The following is a 23,712-nucleotide window of genomic DNA, read 5'->3' as shown; positions in this document are numbered from 1 at the left end:
CCACATAATAATCTATCATCTCGTATCACATAGTCCCACCCACTTCTGTTTTTGGATGTACATCATTTATTTAACCAGCACATTATATATTTAACCTGATGGACAGTTGGGCTGTTACCCTGTTATTCCCACCAGCTCCTTAGGAACATGTGCAAATTTATCTGAAGGATAAATCCCCTAGGAAAGGACTGCTGAGTCATTTAAATTTTTGATGGATATGGTAGTGCCCCCCAGCCCCTGGTTTTGCTTCCTGTGGTTTCATTCTCTGTGGTTCCAGTTACTCACAGCCAACTGCAGTGTGAAAGTACATCACATGGAAAATCCCAGAAATAAAGTACGTGTGTTTCAGATCGCACACCACTCCGAGTATCAGCCTGAAACCTTGTGCCGTCCTGCTCTGTCCCCTGGAGATTAACCCTTTTGTCCAATGGCTCCGTATATACACAAACCCAGCTGCTCAATGTTACATACACTTAGCAGCCCACTCGGTTATCAGGCTGTCGAGGTATCACATTCACATAGCTCTTGTCACAGTATATTGTTATAATTGTTCTATTTTATTGTTCATTGTTAGTCTCCTGGGTGCATGCCAAGAAGCTGCAGTCATATCCGACTCTGTGACACTGTGGACCATAGCCTCTCAGGCTCCCCGACCATGGGTTTCTCCAGGCGAGAATACTGGAGTGGACTGCCATGCCCTCCTGTAGGGGACCTTCCTGGTCCAGGGATCGGCCCCGCATGTCTTACGTCTCCTGCGTTGGCGGCCGGGTTCTCTACCACTGATGCCAGCTGGGAAGCTCTACTAATCTCCTACTGGGCCTAATTTAAAAATCACACTTTATCACAGATATGTGTATATAGAGAAACATCATCCGTACAGGGTTCTATGTTATCCACAGTTCCAGGCATCCTCTGGGTGTCTTGGAGCAAATCCCCAGCGAATATGGGGATGAAGGGCTGTTATCAAGTTATGGAGCACAAAGAGGCTGTAGGCGATTCCATATTACCATTCCTTACAATGAAGAAAGTTGCTGACTTTCTTATTGTCTGCCGCAGGTCAGTGTGTCCCGCTGTGAGCCCCACACCCCTTGGTGAGCTGGCCGTCTGGCTCTGAGTGACTCCACGCTGGCAGGGCGCCCAGCACCCAACCTGCCTCCCACTGTGTGCAGTCTGCAGCCCACGTGCTGTGAGGTTCTTTCACTTGCCACTTTATATTAAATTCTGTTTTCATCTAATGTTTCAAGTATCATGGTTCAAGCATCAAAAGGCCAAAGCCAGTCCCCCTGTACCCCTTGCTCTAGCTGTCCACTTTCCCCCGAGACGACTGCAGCTCCCACCGTCTGTCTCTTTCCAGCGATATTTTGTACAAACCCTTGTTTCTGTTCTCCCTTCCTGCTTCCCTTCCTTTACAAAAACGATCCCGTGTTATTGGTCCTTTTGCTTTTTTCACTTAACAGTATCTAGCAGAGGACGTCCCAGGTACAATGCATCCTCGTTAAAAATAATAGCCTGCAAGTCGTCGCATCTGATAAATATCTGTCCCTTTCCTCTCCTTTTGTCATTTGTCATTTCACTTTCTTTTCTTTGCCTTGAAAATGTTTTAAACTTTCCTGTAGTGAAATTTTTTTCATGGGCTCTGGATTTGGGGTGGTATTAGAAAGGCCTCTCCCACTTTGAGATTATACAAAACTTCTCCCACAGTTGATCCTGGTACTTTTGTGGTTTCATTTTTAATCTTTAAATCATTGGTCAATCATGATTTTTTAATTTTGTTTTAAGACGTGCTGTAAGGATCCAACTTGACGTTTTTTCTCCAGGTGGCTATCCAGTTGTCCCTGTTTTGTTTATTAAATAATCCGTCTTGTCCTTGCCCATTTGAAATAACTTCTTAATTCTGTTCCAAACTCTCAAGTACATTTGAGTCTATCTCTGTCCATGTTTTGCGGTACCATGCTGTTTTAATCGTTACTGTGGTGCACTTCACTCTGCTTTAATAATTGGTAGAGCTGGTATGACTTCCTTATTTTTTACAAAAATGCATTTGCTGTTTTTGCTTATGAACTTCTGAGTCAATTTGTCTAATTTAAAAAGAAATGCTATTCGTACTTTGTTGTGTCAAATTTATGGACTAAATTGGGGGAACTGGTATCTCTGAGTTTTTCTACTCTATGGATGGTGTGCATTTCTCTTTCTTCTAATTTATAAGCAGATTGTGATTTCTGTGTATTTTGTATCTGGCTACCTTACTGAACTGCATATTGCTTGTAGTGATTTTTCATATCACTGACCTAGGTTTTCACACATATACGTAATAACAGCAATGATAATAACATAATACCCTCCCCTCCTGCTGTAATAATTTCGTGTTCGCTCTCTAATTGCACTGGCAGATACTTCCATGAAAATGGTAAATAACCGTGGTGATGTGGGCAGGCTTGTTTTGTGGCTGACTTTGATGGGAATGCTGCTAGCAGCTCTCCCAGTGTTGGCTCTGGGTACATCCATGTTGAGGAAGGATCCAATCTATTCCTACTTAACACAGAATTTCTATCAAAATGGATGTTGAATGTTGTCATATACCTTCTGAGTTTTCTCTTGGACCCCGGCTCTGGGTCTACCAGGGTCCCTGGCTGGCCAACGACCTGCCCCTCCCTGGCAGCTCCTGGGGGAGCTAGTGCAGCATTGAAGGGCTGTCTGGGGACTCTCATTTCTGGACTGGGATACTTTCCACTGCAAGGAGCAGAAAAACCCTCCTATGAGCTTAAATCAAAGGAGAAGTGTTATTCTCACAGATTGAGAAGCCCTGAGGTATGCAGCTCCTGGCTGAGCGATTCAGGGACTCGGCCAAGTCAGCAGGAACGTGGGCCCCTCCCTCCCCCACCCTCCTTGGCCTTTCGGTTTGCGTTGCTGGCTGGTCCCCTGGTCACATGACCACCAAACATCCCAGAGACGGACAAGCAGGTCACCCCCCTCGAAAAGAGGGGACCCTTGGTGAGGTCCTTCTTAGAGTCAGGGAGCCTTTCTCGGAATCTGAGGCTCCCTCGTGTCCCGGAGGCTGCATCCTCCAGTTCTAGCCTGTGAAGCAGAGCTGCTTTCTGTTTCTTCAAAGCTCTTCCTTAAACACTCGTTTCTTAATGGCTACCTGATTCCTTCCGGCTTCTGTGCCCACCTGCCTAAGCCATCCCTTGACGTCGCTGCGCTGGGCTCTGCTCTTGCCTCCCACCGGGGCGTTTTGAGTTCCCAGCGCTCTGGGTGCGCTGTGACCACTGCTGTTCTCAGGCGAGTTAGAAGTTTACTTTTGGTTCCAGTTCATCAAGAGGCGCAGTGGAAGACTCAGAGTCGGGGCCCAGAGCCCTGCAAAGGACAGGGCTCAGGCCGTGGGGAGCCTGCAGGGGGCTCCACTACACGCTGACTGCTTGGGGTGGGAGCTTCAATTCTCTGCCCATGACTGGGGTGGGGGGCACACTTGTTCAAGGTGTCAGCTATTTCCTTGCCTGCTCTGGCCCTAATGTGGAATATCCAGGGGCCTGGAGGAAGCCAGGCACCCAGGGCACTCTGTTCAGGGGTTTCACTATCTGGGATTAAAAAAAGAGCCTTCTCAACCAGTGTAGACCGAGGGAGGGAGAGGCCAGTGTAAGGTTTTCACATGCCCCAGTGCAGCGACATGGGATGCAGTCTGTGCTGGAAGAGGGGTGCCTGCTCATCCCCCGTCTGCTTGAGTAAGCTTCCTCTATTCTTCCCAGGATCCTTCTCAGAAAACAGCACAGGGGCCCAGGTAGATAGTACACGCATGGAGCTTTGCGCAGACTGCGGACCTGCCCTGGGATTTGCATCCTTTTTCCTCCTGGTGCGAGGCAGCAACCCCAAGGCACAGACTCCAGAGAGCCCTGAAGGAATCATGGGGACCTGAAGTCTCTGTTCCTCCCCTCCTGGAGCGTCTGCCCTCCAGTCTCCCAGCCCCCAGCCAGCGCTCCTCCCCAGGGACCGTCAGTAACAGCTGGGACGCCCACTGCAGGGCTCTGCTGGGGACAGAGCAGGACGGGGAGGGTGAGCACTTGTGAGACCTTGGGCCCTGCTGTCCCTGTGACAACAGAAATGCAGGGAGGTTTCGTTCGCTCGGCGGGAGCGTCTGACAGGCAGATGCCAGGCTACCCAGGCTTCATCCCCGTGCCTCCAGCAGCCCTCTTCCATAGCCGTGTGTGCTGGGTGGCTTCTTTCCCTACAAGCGCAGAGGTGTCTTGTGGCCCACATTTAGGCCCCAGCACAAGCTCCCCGACTTTCTTCCAGCCCAGTGTCAGACGACTGCCCAACATTCTTTCTAGTCTCCCCTCCCCAACCTGCCCTTTCTCCCTTTTTCTCTCGGCATCTATGACAATAAAATAAACTGCCCAGCAATGCAGAGGTGGATATCAGCCTCCTCACACCCCCGATGAAGGCTGGGGCAGTGGAGGGCACACAGACACCAGCCACAGGGATGACATCCTGTTGCTTTCTGCCCTGTTCTGTTCTAGTAAGATGCTAGGTCCCTACCACATGCAAGGGAGGTGACTGTCCAAGAGTGTGAATACTAGGAAGCAGGGTTCAATGGGGGCCATCTTGGAGGCTGCCCAGCACAGCGACTGGGACCAGGAGATCAGACTGCAGCCAGACTGCCGGGGTTCAGATCCTTAACCTCCAAGAGCACCTTGTGAATGGCCAGCACTTTAGAAGACCAACTGGCAAGTGATTTCCCCTTACTAACCAGTTGGAAGCGCCACTCCAGTTAGTTTTGTGACCTCAGCCAAATTGCTCAACCTCCCCCAGCCTCTGTTTTTGCATCTGTAAAATGGATATCCTAATTTTACCGCCTTCTAGAGTTGTCCTGAGGACATGAAGCTGAGCTATGCAAAGCTCTTAAGACAGTGCCTGGCATGTGATAAACACCCAATAAAACTTGGGTGTTCTATAGGGAGAGACTGCCTGTCACTTGCACAGAGCTCTCCGTGTGTCCCCACAGAGACCGCTGCCCGTCACTGAACTCCCGCCCCTTTCCAGGCGATTCTGGGAGGTCAAGGGCGGCAAGAGCTTTCATGAAATTTAAATGCCTTAGCGGAGACACAATAAACAAATATATAAATAAAGAAGCTAGGTTTCCTCTGTGCTACATTATACAGAGAAAAGAGAGGGAATGTCGTTTGTCAGGATGAGCAGTTACTTGATAAAGATTCCCACCTAGGCAGGGTTTTCTCTAACTGATGTTTAAGCTGAGGTCTGAAGGTGAGGGGGGGGGGCAGCCCTGCCAGAAACTAACAACCTGAAACTGAGGGGTTCCAGTTGGAAGAGGATGAGCTTGAGGAAGAGAAAGGGGCCCAGGATGGTTGATGGCAGCAAAAGGGTGGGCAAGAGGGAGGAGATGTGGCCAGGGGGCCTGGAGGCACAGGACCACATCAGAGATGGATTTTATTCCAGGAACAGTAGGCCCTCCAAGGAGTTTTAAGCCGATGTGCTTTGGTTTTAATTGGCTGCTGTTCTTTGTTGAAGGGATGGGTGAATGGACAGACGGATAGGCAGACAAATAGGAGAGGATGAAAGTGAAAGTTGCTCAGTCATGTTTGACTCTTTGCTACCCCATGGACCGTAGCCTGCCAAGCTTCTGTCCGTGGAATTCTCCAGGCCAGAATACTGGAGTGGGTAGTCGTTGCCTTCTCCAGGAAATCTTCCCAACCCAGGGATCAAACCCAGGTCTCCCGCATTGCAGGCGATTCTTTACCATCTGAGCCACCAGGGAACCCTTAGGAGAGGATCGGTTCAGTTCAGTTATAGGCAGACACATAGGAGAGATGGGCAGATAGACAGGTGGCATCAAGTCGAGTGCAGCCTCTTGCCCTGTGCTCTCACCAGAGTTTCATGCCTGCTGCCTGTCCCAGCTCTTTAGGATGGTATCTTCAGAGCTGCCGTCCAGACTCCTGACACTGTGCCCTGGAGGACCGAGCGATACAGGAGAGGCAGCCAGGCCTGGCAAGAAGGCTGTCTCAGGCTCTCTGCCCCCAGGATCAGGGATACAGCCTAAGGGGTGGCAACTGATTCATGGAAAGAATCCCAAACTGCTAAATCCAAATCCTGTTGGGCATTTCCCTGCCTGGTGGCCCTGGGCCACTGGGAGCCCCAGCTGCCCTGTCATCACACAGAAGACAGAGGCCGTGACAGCTCTTAGGGAGCACGTGCAGGGTCCTGCCCAGCCCCTGGCCTCCTTGCCTCATTCAGTCCTCACCAGAATCTCCCAAGGCAGGTCTAGCCATTGGCCTTATTTTGCTGATGAAGGATTGGAAACATAGAAGGGTTATGTGAACCAGTAAGCACTTAGGTTTTCTCAGCCTTCTCCCATGTGTTCACTTAATCTCCACCAACCAGGAGAGGAGGTTGGAGGCTCCACTTGGAGAGGAAGACCAGGAGGCACAAAACTGGTGGGGCTGGGGGTCCAGCCCTGCGCTCTCAGTCCTGGAAAACAGGAAGGGAACATGCAGGGTGGCAGGCACTTGGGACCTGCCCAGGGGTTTCCACCGTAGACACCCAGACAGGCCCCAACTCAGTGCCAGTACCAACTGGAGCCCCACCCCTGCAGGACCCAAGGTTCCTCCTCACCCCTCCCACCTGGGACAGTCCCGTTGAGGCGCTGAGAAGTGCAGAAGTTCCCCAGGAGAGACTAAAAGTGCCCGGTCCCCAGTTCCCGGGCAGAGCGCACAGGCAGTCAGGAGGCTGCGACCTGGTCCGGCCAGCGCCCCGCGCGCCTGGCGCCTGTTCCTGGGCGAGCTTGGCTGCTGCTGTCCTGCTACCACAGCCCGGCCAGTTCTGGCACCATGCCTTTCTGCCCCACCAGGCATCTGAAGAGGAGCAGGCTGCTGCCCAGGGGTAAGTGTACAGCCAAGGCCAAGAGCCGGCTGCAGGACACCAGACTGGGGGGTGATTAACCCTTGAAGGGCAAGTGGCATTTGGTGGCTCCAAGTGAGAGAAGCAGGGTACAGACGAGACAACAGGGATACGCGGGAGGCTGGAACTGCTGCTCGAGTTCAGCCCAGTGCAGCCTGGCAGGGATAGGCAGGGAAAGGCAGGGGACGCTGCCCCTGGGGACACTGCAGAAAAGCCTAGCTGACCATGAAGCATTGCCCAGTGCTAGCTGCATGCACACACTCACGTGCGCGTGCACAAACACCACACACACACATACACACACACACACACACACGAGTCTCAGGAAATTAGGATGGTGGGCTCTCCCACTCCCCTCCAGCCTCAGTCTAACCCACCTGAAAGCTGTCCAACCTCCAGCCACCAAGCCTCATGTGACCACTGAGCACTTGAAATATAGCTGGAGGAAGCGTGCTGTTGGTACAAGCTACACGCTAGATTTTGAAGACTTAGTGCAAAAATTATGTAAACGTACTATCTCAACAGTTTCTGATTATCTGTTGAATGATACTGAAAACAAGCCGCTGGGGGCAAAGGAGGGAGCCTGAAGACCAGTAACCCAGAGGAGAAACGATGCTGGCTTGGACCGGGTGGGACAGTGATAAGCGGCCAGATTTTGAATGTCTTGAAGGAGGAGCCAATAGAATTTACTCATTGGTTTCCTCACTGTGTATGCCCGGCAGTGGGATTGCTGGGTCGTATGGCAGTTCTATTTCCATTTTTTTTAAAGGAATCTCCACACTGTTCTCAATAGTGGCTGTACTAGTGAAAGAGGGTTCCCTTTTCTCCTCACCAATCAGTTCTAATGAGGTGGATGAAACTGGAGCCTATTATACAGAGTGAAGTAAGTCAGAAAGAAAAACACCAATACAGTATACTAACGCATATATATGGAATTTAGAAAGATGGTAACAATGACCCTCAATGCGAGACAGCAAAAGAGACACAGATGTAAAGAACAGTCATTTGGACTCTGTGGGAGAAGGCTAGGGTGGGATGGTTTGAAAGAATAGCATTGAAACATGTATATCATCATATATGAAATAGATTGCCAGTCCAGGTTCGATGCATGAGACAGGGTGCTTGGGGCTGGTGTGCTGGGATGACCCAGAGGGATGGGAAGGGGAGGCATGTGGGAGGGGCGTTCAGGATGGGGAACACATGTACACCCATGGCTGATTCATGTCAATGTATGGCAAAAACCAGTACAATATTGTAAAGTAATTAGCCTCCAATTAAAATAATTAATTAAAAAAAATACGAATGCACTCACTGGAATGGCTATGAGACAGAGTGGAGCCGAGGATGTGTCTGGTTTCCACTTGAGTAACCAGAAGGTGGAATTGACCTCACCCAGGAACGGGAGGGGTCCCAGATGTGGAGATGGAATTCATATTTGGGAGATGCCTGGAGACATCTCATTGCAGCTCTCTGGGGAAGGGCACAGAAGGTTCTGGAGGGCAGGGAAAGAGTGAGTCTGGAAGTTGTCGGCTTAGGGATGGCAGTTTAAGCCCTGAGACTGGACGTCAGTATGGGACAGGATGGGGACGAGGGGAGGAACAGGCCAGGTGACTCCCAATTTCCTGCTCTGGGTACCTGGAGGCCCAGCACTAAGACAGAAGCACAAGAGGAAGCGGGGGTGATGGGTGAGACAGTTATGATTTTCAGACAAGCCATACTGTGCCTACAGCTGTAGGCTCATAGTCATTTAGGCTCAGAGGAGGTCTAGATCTCATTGCTCTATATCAATGCTTCTCAACTGGGAGCAGCCTTGACCCCCAAGGAACATTTGAGAACATGTGGAGACATTTTTGATCGTCAAACCTGGGAAGGAGGGAGAGGCTGCTACCAGCATCTAGCGGGTAGAGGCCCGGGGTGCTCTATATACCCTATTATGCACGAGCAATGGGGACCAGTTTGCTCTCCCACCTAAAACAATCCCCCAAAAGGACAAATAATATGAAACAATGATTTTTAAGATATTTACTTTCAAAACATTAGGTAGTGAAGGACTTGACGCCCACCCCCCACAAGAGATGGAAACAAAGGAAGTGAGCCCTACGCCACGCACTAGCTTCCAGCCCTGGGAAAGTTTTCAGGCTGTGATGCAGGAAGGGGAAACCCGGGTGGAACCCAATGGGCTCCATGAGTTAGACAGCTGGGGAGACCAAAGCATCTCAAGTGTTCAGAGTAGAGCACCAGGGAGGAAAGGGCTGCTCGGAGCGGAAACTCCCTTGGGAGCTGCTCGCCACGTGCACAGGAGTGGGCGTGCGGAAAATCCCTGAGGCCAAGGAGAGAAGCACTAGAAAGGGTTAGAGGCCACACTGAGCGCTCTGACACGGCGCAGGGAGCAGTGCCTGTCGCTCTCTGCCAGACTCCTGGGGCACTGCATAGAGCGCACACAAGTGTTTCCTCTCAGCGCTGGGGCAGTTTGCTCTATACAGAAAGCTCTGGACCCGCCAAATAAGTCTTAGAAACCAAATATATAAGAAGACATAGACAGAAAATCAGTAGAAAATGTAAACTTGTTTTTAAAAGTCAACAGCTAGACCTAATTTATAGAACACTTTACCCAACTGCAGCAGAATCATTTTTCTCAGTGCACACGGAACGCTTAGGAAGACAGGCCATATTCACGGGGATTCCCTGGCGGCCCAGTGGTTGGGACTTCACGCTTTCACTGCGGAGGGCACTGGTGCAGTCCCTGGTCCAGGAACTAAGACCTTCGAGTCGTGTGGCACAGCCAAAAATATGTTCAAATCACACATTTCCCCTTCCATACATCACAGTGTATCTTCTCTGAAAACAAGGGAATTAACTTAGAAATCAGTAACAGAAAGATTTCTGGAAAATCCTCCCGAACTTGGAAATAACACACTTCTAAATAACACATAGGTCAAAGAAGAAATCCAAACAGTAAGATATTTTGAGCTGAATAAAGATGAAAAAACAATATGCAAATTTTGTGCATGCCTCTAAAGCAGTATTTAGGGGGCAATTATAACACTAAATACTGTAAGACACTAGAAAGGCCAAATTAAACACAAAGGGAGCAGATGAAGAGACACAATAAAGATCAGAGTGCAGATTAATGAGATACAACACAAGCTGGCAATCTACGACCCATGGACTGGCTCCCCCTTTTTGAAAACAGATTTGCACACAAATGCACAGCCCTGCCCTCTCACGCACATGTTGTCTAGGCTCCTTTTTAACTAGACAGCAGAGTGCGTAGTTTTGGCAGAGACCATACGGCCTGAAAACCTGAAATATTTACTGTAGCCCTTTCAAAGGATGCTAATCAGAAAAACAAAGACATAAAGTCAGTAAAACAAAAATCTCTTTTTTGAGGTTGATAAAATCAGTAAGCGTCTAGAGGACTGACTAGGGGAAAAGAGAAGACACAAATTGCCAATAATAGAAGTGAGAGAGTCGACACCGCTGCGGACTCTTCAAATACTGAAAACACAGCAAAGAAATATTCTGAACAGCTTTATGTCAATAATTCAACAACTTAGGTGAGACAGACAAATTCCTTGAAAGACACAAACCATGCCGCTCACTCAAAAGAAATGGGCATCTGCATTATGGAAATTTAATTTGTTATTAAAACCTTCCCACGATGAACTCTACCAAATATTAAAACCAGTGGCAACTCTACACAGACTCTTTCAAAAATATTGATAAAGAGGGAATACTTACGAGCTTATTCTGTGAAACCAGTATTACCCTGATACCAAAATAAGACATAAAAGAAAATGGCCTACCAATATCCTTTGTGAATACAGATGAAAAATTCTCCACAAAATTTTAGTAAATTGAACCCAGCAATAAAAAAACGGACAATACAAGATGACCAATTGGGATTTCAGGAATGCAAAGGTAGTTTAACATTTGAAAATTTATCAGCGTAATTCACTGTAATAAAAAACTAAAAGCATAAAATGTGGCTTTTCAAAAGCTAGAGAAAAAAGCATTTGACAAAACCGCAACGTCCATTTCTGTTAAAAAACAAAAACAAAAAACTCTCCAGCAAACTGGAAATAGAAGCTCCTCAACCTGAGAAAGGGCACGAGTAGGAAGCCTGCGGCAGATATGCTGAATGGTGAAAAGCGAACGCTTCTGCGATGAGATCGAGAGTAAGATAAGATGCCCACTCTTACCACTTCTATTCAACATGGTATTAAGGCTCTGCTGCTGCTGCTAAGTCACTTCAGTCGTGTCCGACTCTGTGTGACCCCATAGACGGCAGCCACCAGGCTCCCTGTCCCTGGGATTCTCCAGGCAAGGACAAGGCTCTAGTCAGCAGAATTAGGCAAAAAACAGAAATACAGGCACCCAGAGTGGAAAGGAAAAAGTGAAAATGTCTTTAGTGCAGCGATGTGATCGCCTGCGTGAGAGCCCCAGTCAGTGTGGAGGACAGTCTGCTCACCAAGTGGTGCTGGCACGACTGGACATCCACGTGTAAAAGGGTGGATTCCGAGCTTTATCTTGCACCATCTACAAGACTAACTCATAGGCTAAACATGAACCCTAAGACATGAAACTTTTGGAAGAAAATCTAGAAGAAAACTTTTATAACCTTGGATTAAGCAAAATTTTCTTAGACACACCACCAGAAAAAATTGATGAGTAGAGCTTTACCCAAATTAAACACTTCTGCTCTTGCAAACATACTGTTAATAGAATGAAAAGAAAAGGCCCAGACTAGGCGAGATATCTGCATAGCATATGTCTGATAAAGAGCCTTTACCCAGAAGATGTAAAGAACTCTCAAAACTCAATAATGAAAAATGAATGACCGATTTTTAAAATGGACAGGGACTTCCCTGGTGGTTCAGTGGCTAAAGACTCTGAGCTCCTAATGTGGGGTGCCTGGGTTTGATCCCTGTTCAGAGAACTAGATCCTGCAGGCCGCAACTAGGACCCACCTCAGCCAAATAAATAAAAATAAATATTTTAAAAGTGGATAAAAGATTTCAATAGATATTTCACCAAACAAGACACACGGATGGCAATAAAGTACCTAAAAAGATACTCAGCATCAATAGTCGTTTGGAAAATGCACCTTCAAACATGATACTCTGCCCCTACACACCCATCATAAAGACTAGAAGTAAAGAGACCAGCCGCACCAGGTATTGGTGAGGGAGTGAAGGAGCTGGACCCTCATGTATTGCTGGTGGCAGCATAAAGTAGTGTAATCACTTTGGAGAACAGATTATGGCAGTTTCTTAAAAAGTTAAAAATACTATATAAAAATACACATAGATAAATAGACACACATGAACAATACTTGAAAAGTTAACCCCGCAGGCTGAGAGCACCAGGAGAGCAGGACGGGACCCTAGGCAGAGGCGCAACTGGACACGAGAGAATCTGTCAACCTGCGGGTAGCGCCGAGCCAGGTTTTGAGCTTATTTGACGTGGGTCACCCTCTTTAGAAAAAAAGAATTGAAAAAATGAGAAATTCCAGTTATACACAAACCTCAGTATTCATTTAGGACAAGCAAGTAACTGCAACAAACTCTTGGAGCCGTGCATCTCCAGGTCCTTTTCTGAGTTATTTTGGGATGTCTCTGCAGAAACGCATACATAGGAAAGCTTCCTGGCGGCACCTCGCTTCCCGTCCCCTCACTCAGCCAGCCCTGCCTCGTAGTCCATGTTGCGTTGAGTCCTAAAGATGCAGAGCCATCCCCTTCTCGGTGGTGGTGCCCTTGCCCTGTGAATGGCTGCACAGCTGCCCCAGCCTTGCCTACAGTCTGTTTCCCATTGGCCCTCGCTGTCTCTTGGGCTCCAGGCTCTGCTGTCTCTGCTGCAAGTGCCCTTCCTCTCCGCCTCTGCATTGCTGCCTGGGCCCAAAGGAGTCGGACTCTTGTGTGTGTCCTGAAGGGCTCAGGAGGCATCCTAGGACCCTGGCCCACAGCTCTGCTGAGCTTTAGGTTCCACAGGCCCCTTGGGCCTGCTTTCTCTTCACCCTGCCTCCAGGCCTCACGTGTGGTGTGGCCTCAGCAAGGACGCATCTCCTCCCAGGCTCCAGCCCTCAGAGCAGCCCCCTCGGTTTCCCCAGTCCTCAGCGGCCTTGCTCTGGCCACTGTCAGCCTGGCCCCAGCGGGCTGCCTCACTCATGGGGAAACGACAGGTACGTGGGCTGGATCAGAGCCCAGAGTTCGGGACTTTGAATCCCAGGCTCTGCCATGTATTCAGTTCAGTTCAGTTCAGTCGCTCAGTCATGTCTGACTCTGCAACCCCATGGACTGCAGCACGCCAGGCTTCCCTGTCCATCACCAACTCCTGGAGCTTACTCAAACTCATGTCCATTGAGTCAGTGATGCCATCCAACCATCTCATCCTCTGTCGTCCCCTTCTCCTCCCACCTTCAATCTTTCCCAGCATCAGGGTCTTTTCAAATGAGTCAGTTTTTCGCATCAGGTGGCCAAAGTGTTGGAGCTTCTGCTTCAGCATCAGTCCTTCCAGTGAACACTCAGGACTGATCTCCTTTAGGATGGGCTGGTTGGGCCATGTATTAGCTGTGTGAATTCAGACAACTTCCGTAGTCACTCTGTACGTCAGTTTCCTTGCCTGTCAAATGAAGATAGTAACAGTACCTCACTCAGGGTCATTGTGAAGATGAAAGAATCCTAGAAGGACAGATGCGTGTCGGCTTTGTTCATCAGGAGAGTCCTATATGCTCTGGTTCACTTACTCTCCTGTCTGGTCTCCATCGCTGGGCTGCGGGTTCCAGAAAGGAATGGCCTGGGTCTCACAGCTCTCCTGTCGTCCCACTCCCTTGGGAACAGGGATGTCTGGGACTCACCCCATCAGCAGATAAACCCACTTAGGGTCTGAGGTTCTGGGACCTTAGCAAGTAATGGTGAGTTATATGTTATGGGATGGGCCATAAAGATAAGATTATTCTTGAAAATCCCTTAAATTGCCTATTCTTTATAGACCTCAGTTCAGTATAAATTGTTTTAGGTTTATCTCCAAATTAATTCATTTCACATGAAAACTCAAGGACCTCTGCAGCTACTGTAGAAAAAGTCAATTCATCAAAAACTGTCTGGGCATTCCTATCTTTCTGCCTTTGGATAATAATCCAGTATCCAGCTGTGAGTGGGGACAGGTGGAGAATTCTGGAGTATTTGCTCCATCCTGGTTTAATATCATCTCAGTAACTTAAAAAAAAAAATTTTTTTTTTTTTTTTGTCTGCACTGCACGGCTTGCAAGATGTTCTCTCTCTTAATGGGAATTGAACCCAGGGTCCCGTCAATGAAAATGCAAAATTCTAGCCACTGGACCGCCAGAGAATTCCCTCTGTAACTTTAATACATGTGAAGAATCAGGCCTTGTTTTCAGGGATGGAAGAGCAGGCTGTGATGTCAGAGCCCATGGTAAAAGCACATAGTGACATTTAGCTGGGTTTAAAGATGTATAAAGTTAATTTAAACAAAATATATACTGAAGCTCCTCTGGTGTCTGAACTTCTCTGAGCTGCTGTCAAATCTGCATGCTTTTTCCTAATAGTACCCCAGGATGATTTTAATAATAGGGAAAAATAACCAAGAAGGCTAAGGGAGAAACCCAAGAGGGCCCCAAAGACAGATATGCGAAGTGTGGAGATGTGCAAATATAGAACCAGAAAGCACAGCTGCTGCTGAATGGTTTTTGGAGAGACAGCTGTCTCACCCCCAGGGAATGAAAGCCAGCTGGTGTTGGGCTGGAGAGAGCCCTGTTGGGGGGCACCCCGTGTCTGCCTGGGAGCCTGCAGTAAGCCTGTTCTCTCTGTCTTGCAGGTGGTGCCGGGGAGCGGGAGAAGGTGCCGGCCAACCCCGAGGCGCTCCTGCTCATGGCCAGCTCCCAGCGGGACATGGAAGACTGGGTGCAGGCCATCCGCCGGGTCATCTGGGCCCCGTTTGGCCGAGGTACTGCCCGTAGCGCGCATGCTCACCCTCTAGAACCCTTGCCTTCAGGTAATCACGCCCCTCCGCCCCACACTGAGCCTGCAAGATCCCTCTCTCTCAGGACTTGCTGGCTGAGTCCCATGCTTCTTGCAGCAGCAGACAGGCGGTGGTGTCCTTTTCTGCTGCCGGCCCTCAGGAGTCACCCCTTGGTGGACCAAGCAGGTCCTAGCAGGGGAGACTTGGGCCACTTTTCAAAAACGTGCCCTCTGCTGACCCTAAAGTCCCGTGGTTTATGTGTACTTGCCTCTGTGTCCAGATCCTTGCTGAGTGTTGCATGTGTCTGAGGCCAGAAGTAGGCACTCAGGGCCATATTGGATGGTGAGGTACCAAGTCCTTCCCTCTGCTGCGACTTGTGGCCCCTGCATGGCCTACACAGCCCTGGACTGACCTGAAAACAAAAGTTGCCGTTTACTCACCTGCTCCTTTATGCTACACTTTTATTGGGTGCCTGCAGTGTATGGCGGAGAAGGCAATGGCATCCCACTCCAGTACTCTTGCCTGGAAACTCCCATGGACAGAGGAGCCTGGTAGGCTGCAGTCCATGGGGTCGCTGAGTCAGACACGACTGAGCGACTTCACTTTCACTTTTCACTTTCATGCACTGGAGAAGGAAATGGCAACCCACTCCAGTGTTCTTGCCTGGAGAATCCCAGGGATGGCGGAGCCCAATGGGCTGCTGTCTATGGGGTCGCACAGAGTCAGACATGACTGAAGCGATTTAGCAGCAGCAGCAGCAGCAGCAATATATGGAGTGGTATTTCAGGTGCTAAGAATTAAACCAGAGGATGCCTCTCCCCTCCCCTCCCCCTTCCCTGGTCCTGGGAGAGACAGACGACAGGCAAGTAAAGGTGACTCATGATGTCCCCTGGGGAGAAATGAAGGGAGCCAAGCAGAGCCACATGGGAGGACGGGGGGTGCTGTGCCAAGTGTTGTTTATAAAGCCAACTTAGTGAAGCCACCGGGAACGCCGAGGATACGGAAAAGAGATGCAGGGACCAGTGAGTGCGCAGCGTTGGGGAGGGGCCGTGGAGACACGAGGACCCTCAGGAGGACCAGAGGGTCTGAGGAGTGAGAATGGGAAGATGGAGGGCCCGAAGCCGTGGGGATATAGTGCGGATTTCAGATTTCCTTCTAAACTGATGGGACACCAGGGAGAGCTCTGAACAGGAGACAGACACTATTTGACTTACAAGAGCCCTCTGGCTGCCTTGTGAGGGGTGGGCCATAGAAAGACAAGGCTGAGACTCATCTGACAAGGATGCAGGGCCTGGGCGTGAGTGGCAGTGGAGGAGACATGGAGAATGGTCAGCTGAGACTTGTCCTGAAGATGGGGCCGCAGGGTGTGCCACAGGTCTGGACTTGGGGCACAGAAAGCAGTGGGGATGCCCAGCTGTGCAGGTGCCGTTTCTGTAGGCCAGTGTCCCTGTGCAGTCATCACGGGAAGGGTTTTTAGGAAGGATCACCATGTCGGCTGGGCTGGGGCCACCAACTTGCCACCGAGTATGGAGACAGGACCGGCCGTGTCCTCACCACATGAGCTGTCAACATCCTCTCTCATCCTCTCTCTCCATGTTGCAGAGTATTCGATTGATGCACCATCCAGGCCGGGGCAGAAGCTCACCTTTGGGGGCTTCCTAAGTGGCCCCAGGTTCAATCCCTGGTTTGGGAAGATCCCTGGAGAAGGAAATGACAATCCACTCCAGTACTATTGCCTGGAAAATCCCACGGACAGAGGAGCCTGGTAGGATAGAGTCCATGGGGTTGCAAAGAGTCGGACACGACTGAGCGACTTCACGTTCACGTTCACTGAAGTGGCCCCTGTTAGCCATGGCCTCCCTGCCCCCTGGTGATCATGGTGCCTTTGACCCACAGCCCCAGTTTAATGGCCTGGGAATACTCAAGCCCACCCAGGAACTTCTGCAGCCTCTACAGGCTCCTTTTGGTGCAAGGTAGTTGCAAGTGACCCAGTGGAGGAGAATAGAACCCAGAGAAGATGCCTATGTGGCTGGACTTTCAGGTGGCACCTTTGAGCACTAGGGAAAGGAGGACGTCACCATGATCTTGGGCAGCAAGAGGCTCTTTGAATGAGTCACAGAAAGCACCACGAGGTTAGCGGCAGTGCGGTGGAGAAAGAGACGACTCGTTCTTAAAACAGAAAACTCTGCAGCAGTGAGAATGGATGAGCTATAGCTCCAGCCAACAATATGCATGAGCCCTAAAGGATGAGCTATAGCTCCAGCCAACAATATGCATGAGCCCTAAAGGATGAGCCATAGCTCCAGCCAACAATATGCATGAGCCCTAAAAACATACAGCGAGACCAGGGCAGCAGTCCCATCCATATGAGGCCATACAGTGAGACTAAGGCAGGAATTCCGTCTATATAAAGCCATACAGTGAGGCTAGGACAGCAATCCCATCTATATGAAGCCATACAGTGAGGCTAGGGCAGGAATACCATCTAATATAAAGTCAAAAATAGCGCAGGAAGATGGAACTTCCCTGGTGATCCAGAGCTTCCACGCAGGTTCAGTCCCTGCTTGGGGAACTAAGATCCCATATGCCTTGGGGCATAATAAAAATAAAAATTTTTAGAAAATAGGGCAGAGGGAAACTATACGATTTATGGCCAAATATTAGGCAGCAAAAAGTATAAAGTAAAACAAAGAGATGAATGCTGTTCAGTCAAGACGGCAGCCCTAGTTACACAGGGGTGCATTTTCAGTACTATGCATCTCTGTGGCTATGTGCTTTAAATACTTTTTGAATGTCTGCATATTTCACTATTTTAAGAATACTGGAGGGGGTTACCATTTCCTTCTCCAGGGAATCTTCCCGACCCAGGTCATCGAACCTGGGTCTCCCGTATCGGAGGCAGATGCTTTAACCTCTGAGCCATGAGGGAAGCCTATATTAAAATATCAAAAACTAAATAGAACAAAGAAAGGAGAGACACTGAAGGTCAAAGAGGCTAAATAATCTGCCCAAGATGACAGAGCTGGTCGGGAGCAGAACTGAGAAAGCTGTTCTGACCTCTGCTGTGCTTTGCCCCAGCCCATCAGGGCCCCGTCGCGTCGCACAGGGCCTGCCTGTATCAGGGTGTGTTGACTCCCTGTACGCCTGCTCTTGCCTGTCTGTCTCTGTGCTTGCCGAATGGGCACCGTTTGCAGAATCCCACACAGAATCCCGATTTGCCCCTCCCCCAGCCTACCTCCCCCAGCATTTACAGACTTCTCAGGCAGTGCACTGTGTGCCGAAGAACTCACAAGAATTTAAACAGGAACCGCCATCAAAGGTGTTTATCTCCTTTCGACCAGAAGTATAGAGGAAACGCAGAAATCCCAGGGGTTAGCGGTGACAGACATGTCCAGGCAAGTGTGGGCTCTCAAAGGGGGGGCTTCATCCGCCTCTGCAGGTTTCCTGGCAAAGCTGTTATTAGCCTGGGTTCCCCGGCAAAGGAGGCTTAGGGGATCAGCCCTTCTTTCACTGTTTAATAACGGAGGCTGTGAACCCTTTCAGGCATGTTTGTTCTGGCAGAAAGCGACCACCTCTGACAGGCACAAATGGGCAACATGCCTCCTGCAGGCAGGGGAGAGCCTGGCTGCCCCAGAGAGAAAACAGGGCTGGCCAGTGGGTCAGGGGAGCTGGTTACTGCTGATGGCCTGCCCAGGAGTGGCCCTGATAGAGTGCCTCTTGTCTGGGCATTCATTCATTGAACCAGCCAGTCATTCATTGGAGGACGTGTCCTAGGGGCTGGAGTCACAGCAATGAGTAGGACAGACAAGGTCCCTGCCCTTGTGGAGCACGCATTCTAGGAGAGAAGACAGACAGCAAACTGGTTGGGATGGGGAGGGCGAGCGGGAGGGATGCAGGGTTCGGTGTACAGTGACGTTTGACTAAGGGAGGTGAAAGCGTGACTACACAGACATTTGGGCAGAGAGTTTTGAAAGTAGAGGCAGGGGTGTCCATGTTGGAAGAGCAGGAAGGAAGTCAGTATGACTAGAGCCAGCTGTGAAGGGGCAGAGAGGAGGCAGGGCTGGGACATCAGGAGGCCCTGCACAGTGATGACTCTGGCGAGGTGGTACCATTGAACAGAGCAGTGGCCGAGTCTGACTCAGGTTCCAACAGGATCCCTCCGGCTGCTGTGTCGAGAATGGATGAAAGAAACAAAGACAGAAGCAGGGAGACCAGTTAGGAGCTCATTATACAGTCATGCAGGTGAGAGGCGATGGTGGCTTGGCTCCAGATGGCACTGGGGATGAGGAACAATAGAGCTGATATATTTTAAAGGCAGAGCCAATAGTACTTCCCTTACTGGAAAGGGTGAAAGGCGTAAGAGGATGAGAGGAGTCAAGGGTAATTCCAAGGTGTTTTGATCTAAGCCAACTGGAAGGGTGGATTAGTCATTAACTGAGACAAGAGAGAAAAGAGAAAGTGCAGTTGTTTGGAAGGAAAATAGAGAGTTCACTTTGGACTTAGTCTGGGGTACCTGTTAGAAGCTCAAGTTTAGGTATCAAGTAGGCAGCTGGACTCAGTAGCAATCACCTCAGATATGCAGATGACACCACCCTTATGGCAGAAAGTGAAGAGGAACTAAAAGCCTCTTGATGAAAGTGAAAGAGGAGAGTGAAAAAGTTGGCTTAAAACTCAACATTCAGAAAACTAAGATCATGGCATCTGGTCCCATCACTTCATGGGAAATAGATGGGGAAACAGTGGAAACAGTGTCAGACTTTATTTTGGGGGGCTCCAAAATCACTGCAGATGGTGACTGCAGCCATGAAATTAAAAGGCACTTACTTCTTGGAAGGAAAGTTATGACCAACCTAGACAGCATATTGAAAAGTAAAGATATTACTTTGCCAACAAAGGTCCGTCTAGTCAAGGCTATGGTTTTTCCAGTTGTCATGTATGGATGTGAGAGTTGGACTATGAAGAAAGCTGAGCACCAAAGAATTGATGCTTTTGAACTCTGGTGCTGGAGAAGACTCTTGAGAGTCCCTTGGACTGCAGGGAGATCCAACCAGTCCATTCTGAAGGAGATCAGCCCTGGGATTTCTTTGGAAGGAATGATGCTAAAGCTGAAACTCCAATACTTTGGCCACCTCATGGGAAGAGTTGACTCATTGGAAAAGACCCTGATGCTGGGAGGGATTGGGGGCAGGAGGAGAAGGGGACGACAGAGGATGAGATGGCTGGATGGCATCACTGACTCAATGGACATGAGTTTGAGTGAACTCCGGGAATTGGTGATGGACAGGGAGGCCTGGTGTGCTGCGATTCATGGGGTCGCAGACAGTCAGACACGACTGAGCGACTGAACTGACTGAATTGAACTGGGGCAGTCTGACAGTTACGGCTAGAGGCCAGAAGAGAGCACTGGGTTGGAAAGGGAATTGGGAGCCGCTGACACACAGATGGGGTTTTGAAGCCACGAGTCTGGATGAGACATCGTGAAGCTAGTAAAGAGACAGCGGAGGACCTGGGCTGAGCCCCGAGCTGCCCTCAAGTAGGAGGACAAGAAGCAGAGGAGGGGCCAGCACGGGGGCTGAGGAGAGCCAGGAGTGACTGTGGCTCCTGAGCTGAGTGAAGAGACCACCTAAAGAGAAAGTGTCCATGAGCTGCTGATGGACCGACCAGGAGAGAGTGGGCGGTGAGCACAGTCCACTGGTGACTGGATGGGGGTGGTCTTGGTGGAGTACTGGGGGTAAAGCCAGATGATAGTGGGAACGAGAAAGGATGAGAGGAGGGGAAGTGAAGTGTGAGCATAGCCAGCTCTTTCAAGAAGTTTGCTGTAAAGGGAAACAGAGAAATGGGCCAGTAGCTGAAGTGGGGAGTCAGGCAGAGAGAGAGTTTTATTTTTTTAAGTTGGGAGACAAAACAGCAATGATGGTGCAAGTGAGGGAGAGAAGAATTGCTGGAGTACCAATACCTTGTGGATATAGATGGAAAATTCCTCAACAAAATACAAAAGTCATTGAATCCAGCCATTTATAAAAGGGTCACACATGATGACCAGCGAGATTTACCATAGGAATGCACAGTGGTCGAACGCCTGAAAAGTAATTAACGTGATGCGCCAGTAGAATAAAGGACAGCAACCACATGATCGTCTCAATCAACTCAGAAAAGGCATTTGATGAAATTCGGAGAAGGCAGTGGCGACCCACGCCAGTACTCTTGCATGGAGGGCCCCCTGGACGGAGGAGCCTGGTAGGCTGCAGTCCATGGGGTCGCGAAGAGTCGGACACAACTGAGCAACTTCACTTTCACTTTTCACTGTGATGCATTGGAGAAGGAAATGGCAACCCAGTCCAGTGTTCTTGCCTGGAGAATCCCAGGGATGGGGGAGCCTGGTGGGCTGCGGTCTACGGGGTCGCATAGAGTTGGACACGAATGAAGCGAGTTAGCAGCAGCACCATTTTATGATAAATACACTCAACTGTCTAGAGACAGAAAGGAATTTTCTCAACCTGCTAAAGGGCATCTATAAAAAGCTTGCAGATAACATCATGCTTAATGGAGAGAGCTGGATGCTTTTCAGGAACAAAACAGGATTCTTGCTTTTACCACTTCTGTTCAACATTGTACTAGACATTCAAGCTGAGCACTTAGGCAAGAAAATGAAATAAAATGCATCCAGATTAGGAAGGAGAAACAAGTAATCTATCTGCAGATGGCATAATCTCATATATAGAGAATCTGAAGAAATCTATTTTAGATCTAATAAAAAATTCAGCAAGATTGCAAGATACAAGGTCAAGTAAGCTGTATTTCTATACAGTTGCGCTGAGGAAAGTGGAAGTGAAATTAAGAAAGCTTCATTTATGATAGCATCCAAAAGACAAAATACTAAGGACTAAATTTAACAAATAAGAAGTACAAAACTTAGTACTCTGAAAATGACATTCTTGAAAGAAATTGAAGACCTAAGTAAAGGGAAAGGTGGCCCATGTTCATGGATCAGAAGACTTGCCAGTGTGAAGAGGGCCCCACTCCCCAGTGAGTCTCTGGACTCCCAGGCCCCGCTCTAGCAACATGGGCCCCCAAGAGGCCCTGTTGGGCAGCACTCCCAGCTAGCTCTCTGTAAAAGGGGGGAGAAAGGAGTCATGGGGTACCAGAGTCACCCAGCATCTGGTGAGTGCTCGTGGGTGAGTCCTGTCTTGCCTGGGATCTGGAGAGAGCCAGCAAGTGCTTGAAAGTGTGTCTTGTGTGCATAGGAAAGTGCTTATTAGCAAAGCCTTTTGCACTGCAGTATTGAAGGAGGCTGAGTGTGCACAGGTCTTGGCATCAGGCTGTGGTCTGCATGTGACCTGGCTCTGCCCTTTGCTTACTGTGTGACCATGGGCATGCCACTTACTCTCTCTGTTCTTGTTTGCAAAATGGGAAAAAGAACATCTTCTTTGCAGAATTGTCGTGAGAATTAAGAGAGAAAATGGATACAAAGTGCCCGGCAGTCTCAGTACTGAATAGTTCTATTTATTCAACATAGAGTATCTGCCACGTGCAGGCCGGGCACCCAGTAGGGATCAAACTGAGGTTCCATTCTATGCTTTCCAGTGCGTAGGACAATTGTTCTCATTGGAACCACCCAGGAGAAGGCTTGTAAAGGGAGACTGAGAGTTGGGAACCTGTTTCTAAGTTGCTAGAATTTGTTTCGAACAAGTTCCCAGGTGATGGTGATGCTGCTGGTCTAGGGCCCACATCTTGAGAACTACTGTGTTAGAAGGTGGTGAGTGTTACGGTAAGAAAAAATAGAGCCGTTTGGCCACCTGACGTAGGAACCGACTCATTGAAAAAGACCCTGATGCTGGGAAAGATTGAAGGCAGGAGGAGAAGGGGACGACAGAGGATGAGATGGTTGGAGGGCATCACTGACTCGATGGACATGAGTTTGAACAAGCTCCGGGAGATGATGAAGGTCAGGGAAGCGTGGTGTGCTGCAGTCCGTGAGGTCACAAAGAGCCAGACACGACTGAGCGCCTGAACAACAACAAAGCGCAGTGGTGAGCTGGCCCTCCCGAGAGCGGGACGCCCAGAGCCTGGAAGAGGTTGTGCAGGTGAGCCAGGAGGATGGAGGGCGGGTGTGCGTCAGACCCGGGCAGCAGCAGCGAGTGCTGATGTGCTCTTGAACCCATGCACCGGCAGGTGGGCTGAAGGACTGAGGGACAGGGAGGATGAAAGGAGCCAGATGGCAGAGGAAGGACGTGATCTGAGAAACAGTTAAAGGGCAGCCTGATTGCTGACAACAGGGGGTCAAGGGGAAGCCAGGGGTCTACCTGTAGTAAGTAGGCAGTAAGCAAGAGTACTTCCCTATGGTGGGTGGTGGTGAAGGGGAACAGATTCCAAATCTGTTTTGAAAACAGGACCTACAAGATCTCCTGGATGTGGGTTTGAGAGAGAAGGAGCAGGGAGGGTGAACACCCAGGGGTCTGATCAAGCGGCAAGAAAGAACTGGGATTAAGCGAGAGAGGAAGACAGCCCAGAGCAGGTTTGGGACAACGCAGCAAGGCCGCAGCTCCATCTGGGCACAGGGGAGTTTGCAGTGCCTCCTAGTCATTACACTACTGCCCACTGCAGGCACCCTGAGTGGGCAGTTGGATGCAGGAGTCTGAGGACCAGGGTTCGCAGCTCAGTAACTAGGAGCATAGTAACCATCCCCCCTACCCAGCGGGCAGTGCCAAGCAAAGCCCAGAAACTGTCTCAGCCTTACAGGCTGCGGCACAGAGCAGCGGTCCTGGCACCAGGAGCCTGGCCTGGGTACGGTGTCCCTGCCCAGGGTGACAGCCCCATACTGAGGAG

The 23,712-nt window shown here is 49.6% G+C and overlaps 1 protein-coding gene across 10 annotated transcripts in view; it reads left to right on the top strand.

Moving 5' to 3' along the window:
• ARHGAP22 (Rho GTPase activating protein 22) overlaps positions 1–23,712 on the top strand; it is a 192,379-nt gene that overhangs the window by 127,570 nt on the left and 41,097 nt on the right. For 6 of the 10 annotated variants that reach the window (XM_042241142.2, XM_012105509.5, XM_042241141.2 and 3 more), the window contains one exon: positions 14,743–14,919. In XM_042241142.2, coding sequence (XP_042097076.1) covers positions 14,743–14,919 — 177 coding nt within the window. Of the gene's footprint in view, positions 1–2,552; positions 6,889–14,742; positions 14,920–23,712 lie in introns of those variants that run through there. The other 4 variants (XM_004021555.6, XM_042241143.2, XM_042241146.2 and 1 more) reach the window with 3 other exon arrangements.

Source organism: Ovis aries, chromosome 25 (genome assembly GCF_016772045.2).
Source record: "Ovis aries strain OAR_USU_Benz2616 breed Rambouillet chromosome 25, ARS-UI_Ramb_v3.0, whole genome shotgun sequence".
Lineage (NCBI taxonomy): Eukaryota > Metazoa > Chordata > Mammalia > Artiodactyla > Bovidae > Ovis > Ovis aries.
Note: the sequence above shows the minus strand (reverse complement) of the source record. Positions and strands in the feature narration are given on the sequence as shown.